Source organism: Ceratotherium simum, chromosome X, assembly GCF_057802395.1.
Source record: "Ceratotherium simum simum isolate JZ-2026a chromosome X, ASM5780239v1, whole genome shotgun sequence".
NCBI classification, from domain to species: Eukaryota; Metazoa; Chordata; class Mammalia; order Perissodactyla; family Rhinocerotidae; genus Ceratotherium; species Ceratotherium simum.
Window position 1 is genome coordinate 40405890 of NC_141940.1, and position 7947 is coordinate 40413836.

At 32.8% G+C, this 7947-nt stretch overlaps 1 protein-coding gene across 5 annotated transcripts in view; it reads left to right on the top strand.

The window, feature by feature from the left end:
• RBM41 (RNA binding motif protein 41) overlaps positions 1–5522 on the top strand; it is a 63756-nt gene extending 58234 nt beyond the window's left edge. For 4 of the 5 annotated variants that reach the window (XM_087426737.1, XM_087426733.1, XM_087426736.1 and 1 more), the window contains one exon: positions 33–5521. In XM_087426737.1, coding sequence (XP_087282863.1) covers positions 33–199 — 167 coding nt within the window. In that variant the 3' untranslated portion in view covers positions 200–5521. Of the gene's footprint in view, positions 1–32 lie in introns of all 5 variants that reach the window. The other variant, XM_087426735.1, reaches the window with a different exon arrangement.
• The last annotated feature ends 2425 nt before the right edge of the window (positions 5523–7947 follow it).

Genomic DNA, 7947 nt, shown 5'->3' on the forward strand with positions numbered 1-7947 from the left:
ATGTAAATTGATGTTTTATCTTTCTCTTTTAGATAAGGAGATAGCATGGCAAGCATTGCATCTAGTAAATGGATATAAACTACGTGGGAAAATATTGGTGATAGAATTTGGAAAGAACAAAAAGCAACAGTCAAATCTCCAGGCTGCTTCTCTCATATCATCCGCTACAGATAAAAGTACAGAAATCAGTGGTAGCTAGAAGATACATAGATTGTGAGTCTTGGGTGGTCTTTTTGGATCTAGGATTTGTGTATAGATTGCAACTTGTTTCGAATTGAAGAAGAGAAACTAACTAAGGGAGAGAAAAATCTAATTAAGATAATCCCATTCAGCTTTTAGAAAGAATAGGTAGAAAACATTTTCTATAATCAAAGATTATATAGAACAGAGAGTATGCTGAGTATGAAGGGTAGGGTACAGAGAGTATCATTTTCTCAGGATAAATTACAAAGGATTATTTCCAAGGATTTTTTTTTAATCTTTATAATTTATACATGATCTTAAATATTTGTCCCTAGAGATAACATTCTTTCCAAGACTGCCTCCTATATACAGAACTAAAAAACTAATTAAATGTTGAAACATTCATTTTCTAGAACCCATTTGTCCCTAATTTTATCACCTAGTAAATAAATGAACAGGACCCCAGGCCTAACATCAACAAACGCTGTTAAATGAGAACTATCAACAGTAGCAGTAGGTATTTTCAGAAGTCAGTCCACATATTTAATGAATGCTTCCCTGTTAAGTTATCAGTGTCTTCAGAAAGCTATATATTTTTCTACTGAAAGCATTTAGATCAAAATACTGATGTTCTCATGGTCATTTAAGCTAGCTACCATTGAGTAATCATTGCATTCAAAGCAATAAACATTGAATAAGTGTTTAAGATATGTTAGGTGTTAGGTATATGAATTTTAGAAGAGGAGCGTACTAGCAAAGAATACTAAAGGAGGGTGGGAAGAAAGTTCTCTAGAAGAGAGGCAGCCAGTCCCAAATCCCACAGTTGTTTGTTTATAGTCGCTGGAGAATAGAAGATGATATGGTACAGAGGAAGTAGTACAAACTTTGGAGTCAGACCTGTGTTTGAACTTCATAGCCACACTTACCACTCCATGACCTTGGCAAGTCATTTAATCTGAGCCTCAGTTTTCTCATCTATAAAATGAGGATAATAATACTACTTACCTCATTGGGTTGTGAGGATTAAATGAGATGGTATTATCCAGGCTGAAGAACAGAAAGAGAAAAGAATGAAGAAAATTGAACAGCGTATAGGATCATTAAGCACTCCAAAATACTTGTAAAGGGAGTACCAGAAAAAGAGAAAGAAGCAGAAAAAATATTTCAATTAATAATGGCTGTAAACATCCCAAATTTGATGAGAAACATTACCTACACATCTACAAATCTCAACGAACCCCAAGTAGGATAAGCAAGAAGAAATCCATAGACACATCATAATAAAAATGCTAAAACCCAAAGACAAAGAGAAACTCTTGAAAGCAACATGAGAAAAATGAACTGTAACTTACAAGGAAACCCCAATAAGATTAACAGCTGACTTTTTATCAGAAACAATGGAGGTGGCAGTGGGATAATATATTCAAAGTTCTGAAAGAAAAACACTGCCAATAAAGAATCCTATATCCAATAAAACTGTTTTTCAAAAATGAAGATGAAATAAAGACATCCCACGTATTCAAAAACTGGGATAATTTGTTGCTGGCAGGCCTAACTACAGGAAATATTAAAGGAAGGTCTTCAGGTGGAAAGCAAGTGACCTCAGATAGTAATATGAATCTATACATATAAAAATATAGCACGGGTAAAGGTAATTATGTAATTATAAAAGTTTAAATGCATTTTTCCTTTCTTCTGTTAATTGATTTAAAAGGCAATTTTATGAAACAATATGTATATAGTTGTATTGTTGGGCCTATAACATATAAAACTGTAATATATTTTCCAATAACAAGACAAAGGAGGTGGATGGAAGCAAAGCTGCATTGGACTAAAGAAATGACTCCAAATGGTAACTCAAATCCGTAGGAATAAGTGAAGAAAACAAGAAATAGGAAATAAGATTAATATAAAAAAGCTATAAATGTATACTTGCTCTTTTTTCTTCTCTCAGCTTCTTTAAAGACATAAAATTATATTAAGGAATAATTATAACAGTGTTTTTGGGTTTATAATGTAGAAATAATATGTATAACAATAATACCACAAAAAAGTGGGAAAAGGAATAGGTTTTTATAGGAATAAGTGTTTTATATCTCATTGGAATTTAATTAGTATATATCTGAAGCCAGTTCAGTTAAGATGTGTATGGTAGAGCAACCACTAAAGAAATAACTGAATATAGTGAAAATATTATTAAAGAAATTTAAATGTTATATTAGAAAATATTCAGTGCAAAAGAAAGCAAAAGGAGGAATGAAGAAACCAAAACAAAACTTGAGACGTATAGAAAATAAACAGTAAAAAAGCAGTTGTGAGTCCACCTGTATTAACAATGGTTAACAATAACAATAAATATGAATGGATTAAACAATCAAAAAGCAGAGATTGTCAGACTGGGGGAAAAAAACAAGATTTACCCCCATGCTATTTATTGGAGTCACAATTTAGATTCAAAGATACAAACAGATTGAAGGGTAAAAGGATAGAAAAAAATATTAGCCAAATGGCAACTATAAGAAAAATGGAGTGGCTATACTAATATCAGACAAAGTAGACTTTAAAACCAAAAATAGCACTAGAGATAGAGCAACATCTTATAATGATAAGAGGCAATCCATCAGAAAGATAACAATTATAAACATATACACACCTCACAACAGAGCACCTAAATACATGAATCCAAAACTGAACTAAATGAAGGGAGAAATATACGAGTCTACAATAAGAGTTGGGGAATTCAGTACTCCATTTTCAATAATAGAACAACTAGACAGAAGATAAACAAATAAATAGAAGACTTGAACACTATAAATTAACTAAACCTTAAAGAGGTCTAGAGAACACTTCACCCAACAAGAGCAGAATACATATTCTTCTCAAGTGTACATGAAATATCTACAGGATAGACTATATGATAGATCATAAAACAAACCTCAATAAATTTAAATGGACTGAAATCATGCAAAGTATGTTCTCTGACCAGATGGGATGAAGTTAGAAATCAATAACAGAAAGTTGGAAAACTCACAAATATGAATTAGACACACTTTTAAATGACCAATGGGTCAAAGAAGAAATCACAAGGAAAATTAGGAAATCTTTTGAGATGAATGCAAATGAAGACACAATATACCAAAACTTATGGGATACACCTAAAGCTGTGCTTATAGAAAAATTTATAAGTACAAATGCCTACATTTAAAAAGAAGAAAGATCACATTCAATAACCCACTTTACACCTTAAGACACTGGAAAAAGAGGAGCAAACTAAACCTAGAGCAAGCAGAAGGAAGGAAATAAAAAAGATAAGATATATAAATGACGTAGAGAATAGAAAAGCAGTAGATAAAGTCGATAAAACCAAAAAGTTGGTTCTATAAAAAGATCAACAAAAGTGACAAGCCTTTTGCTAGATTGACCAGGAAGAAGACTTAAATTACTAGAATCAGAAATGGAGGGAACATTACTGCCAACCTTATAGAAACAGAAAGGATTATGAAGGCACACTATGAACAATTGTATGCCAGTAAATTAGATAACTTAGATGAAATGGACAAATTCTTAGAAATACAAAAACTACTGAAACCAACAACAAAAAATCTGAAAAACCTTTCACAAGAGGTTAATTAGTAATTTTAAAAAATACCCACAAAGAAAAGCCCAGGCTCGAATGGCTTCTCAAATGAATTCTAGCAAACATTAAAGAAGAATTAATATAAATTCTTCACCAACTTTTCCAAAAAGTAGAAGAGGAGGGAATACTTCTGATGTATGCTACAACCTGGAAGAACCCTGAAAATATGCTAAATGAAAGAAGCCAGTCACAAAAGACTATACATTATATGATTCCACTTATGTGAAATGTCCAGAATTGACAAATATATAGAGACAGAAAGTGGATTAGTGGTTGCATAGGCTGGGGGTGATAGCTGAAGTAAATGAAGTTTCTTCAGAGGTTGATGAAAATGTTCTAAAATTGTTGTGATGATTGTACAACTCTGTGAATATACTACAAACCATGAATTGTACACTTTAAATGGGTGAGTTGTATGGTATGTGAATTATATCTCAATAAAGTCACAAAAAATGCAATTGGATACAACCCAAATGTCCAAATGTCAATAGGAGAATGAATAAATAAATTACGGCACATCCATTTAGTGTAATACTACACAGCCATTAAGATAATAGGATATAACTATGAATACATTCTGACCTGTATGGTGTCCAGGACTTTGTATTAAGTTAAAAAGGAAGAAATATGTATAATGTGAATACATTTTTATAAACAAAAGCATTCTTATATATATGGTCTATATAGATATTTCTGAATAAATTTAGGAAAAAGCTAGGAAATATACATACCAAATTGTAAACCTTCTAGAGGTGGGATTGGATAGGCTGAAAGGGGACTTTTGCTTTATAAAATTTTTAAAGTGGTGTAATTTGGGGTGATTTTTACTTTTTTCAGTATTTTTTAAATAAGATTTTTTTTTTAAATACTGTGCCAATGACTTGGCTTCCAGAATGCTTATCAGGCCTTCTCTGAGAATATCGTCTAACTATACTCAGGACAAACCTTTCTTCCTTTGATATACTGCTCACTTAGGATTAACTCTCCAATTTTAAATATAGTTTAAGGGAGAGTCCTTCAATAGCTCAGTTGGTAGAGCAGAGAACTGTAGGTGTGATGATTAAATATAGTTTAAGGACAAGAAGTAAGTTATCCTGGTATAACTTCGTGCACATGTTACCCAGGGACATACTTCTAATCTGGAGTTTTCAGAAGGAACTTCTCCCTGTTGGGAGGAAAATCTCACTTCTGCCCTTTACTAGACCTACAGACCACTAACAATAGAGGAAAATAAAAGTGGAGAATGTCCCTCAACTGGTGCATAGATAAACAAACTGTGGTATATCCATACAATGGAATCCTACTCAGCAATAAAAACTATGATAAACTGATACATGCAACAAGTTGGATGAATCTCAAATGCATTTTGCTAAGTAAAAGAAGCCAAGCTCAAGAGGCTACTTACTGTTTGATTCCATTTATATGATATTCTGGAAAAGGCAAAACTCTAGGATCAGAGAACAAATCAGTAGATGTCAGGGGTTAAAAATGGGAGACTGGTTACAAGATGGTAGCACAAGGAATTTGTTTTAATAATGGAAATTTTCTGTATCTTGATTATAGTTACATGAGTGTATGCATTTGTCAAACCCCCTGAATTGTACACCAAAAAGGATGAATTTAACTGTATGTAAGTTTTTAAATAAATGTAATTTTTAATGGAGGAAAGAAAAAGTTTCTCAGAGTCATTTCCATAAAATTTCTTATTCTGTGGTCTTTCGGTTACTGTTGGACCTAAAACCACTTCGCTACTATTCCTTATTTTCTGCTCACAGGTCAGCAGAAATTGTCAGTTAAAAACATCTATATATGGGGCCGGCCCAGTGATGCAGTGGTTAAGTGCGTGTGCTCGGCTGTGGCGGCCCAGGGTTTGCAGGTTCAGATCCCAGGCACACACTGACACACTGCTTGTCAAGCCATGCTGTGGCAGCATCCCATATAAAGGAGAGGAAGATGGGCACAGATGTTAGCCCAGGGCCAATCTTCCTCAGCAAAAAAAAAAAAAAAAAAAGTATTGGCATTGGATGTTAGCTCAGGGCTGATCTTCCTCACAAAAAATGAAAAATCTATATACACATACACACACAAACCCACCGTTAAAAAAAAAAAACATAAGAAAACTGGAAAATTTGCCCCACGCAAGGAGCTAATTTCCTTAACATACAATGTATATAATTTTCTTAATATACAAAAGTCAGTAATCCAATAAAAAAGTGGTTAAATGAAAAGAAAATTTATAGAAACTGAAATATAAATTAGTAATAAACTAAGAAAAATGTCTAGAGTAGTAATACAAATCAGGACAAGGAACTCTCTTGTTAAAAAAAAAAAAAACTTTTTAGGTTTGTAGAAAGGTCAGAAAAACAGTAAGAGTTCCTATATATCCTTCACTCAGCTTCCCCTAATGTTAACATCTTATATAACCTTAGTACAATTATGAAAACCAGGAAAATAATGTTGATACAGTACTGTTAACAAATTTACAGGCATTTGATTTTTTCCCCTTTGTCCCACTAATATCCTTTTATGATCCAAGATCAAATCTAGGATCTCACGTTGCATTGTTATGTATCTTTATTCTGTTCCTTTCTGTGGCAATTCTCAGTCTTTGATGAACTTGACAGTTTTGAAGAGTACTGGTCAGTTATTTTGTAGAATGCTGCTAATTGGGATTTCTCTGATGTTTTCCCTTTATTAGATTGAGGTTATACATTTTTGGTAAGAATACTACAGAAGTGATGTTGTCCTCTTTTTAGTGCATCATATCAGGAGATACCTGATGATGATATGTCTTAATACTACTGATGTTAACTTTGATCACTTGGTTAAGGTGGTGTCTGCTATAATTCTTCACGGTTAAGTTACTATTTTCCTCTTTGTAATGAATAAGTAAGTATCTTGTAGGAAGATACATTGAGACCATTCAAATATCCTGTTTCTCATCATAATTTTGCCCACTAATTGTAGCATTCATCAGTGGTTCTTGATGGTGACAATTACTACTGTGGTGTTTACCTAATGGCGATTTTCTGTTTCTTTCATTCCTTCTATATGTATTAATGGAAATTCTGTAGGGAAGATGTCTCGTCTCCCCCATTTATTTATATCAGCATAGACTAGTGGATGCTTATTTTATTCTATGACTTATAACCTAATACTGTCATTATTTTGTTGCTCAAATTGTTCCAGCTTTGGTCACTGGGAGCTTCTATGTCATTTTGACATGTCCTCAATTTTTGACTACTTCCTAATTTTCTGGCACCATAAGATGTTCCAGTCTCATATTGTAAATTTTCCCTACCCGAGTGCTGGGATTAACCATTTCTACATGGAGCACTAGTACCTTTTATTGGAAAAATGGTATTTAGAAACCAAGATCTGGGCACTAGATATCTTTTTATAACTTGTCAGGATGTCAGATATAGAGATAGCTAACACCAAATGTTTCTAAGGAAACATGGAAAATAGACAATCTCATACACTTTGGATGGGAGTATAAATAAGTATAACCTTTTGAGAGGACAATTTGGCAATATTTATTAAAAATTTAATTGTGAAGATCTAGAAAATCTACTTCTAGAAATCCACTATACAAAAATACTAATACATATGCTCAAAGATATATGCACAAGAATATTCATTGCAGCATTGTAATAGCAAAAACCTGGAAACAACTTAAACGTTCAATAGGGGACTGATTAGTTAAATAATTAAATTGTGATACAACCATAAGATAAAATATCATGTTGACATTAAAAGGAATGAGATAGATCTATAGATATTGATGTTGACCTTCCTTTGTATTTCATTGAGAAAATAAAAGCAATCAGATGGGGACTTCCATGTCTTTTTATCACCAAATCTACCATCTACTTACATTTGTGCCTACATTCTAGCTTCCTCCATTTACTGTATAGCATAGTGGTTAAAGGTGTGGGATCTAATGCCATACTCCCAGTGTTCAAATCCTGACTCTACCATTTATTAGCTGGGTGACCTTGAGTAAGCTATTTAAACTTGCTATGCCTTAGTTTTTTTCATTTTTAAAATGAATTTGGACAATAATAATAATTACCTCACAGGGTTGTTGTGAGAAATAAAGGAATACATGTAAGGTGTTTTGAATA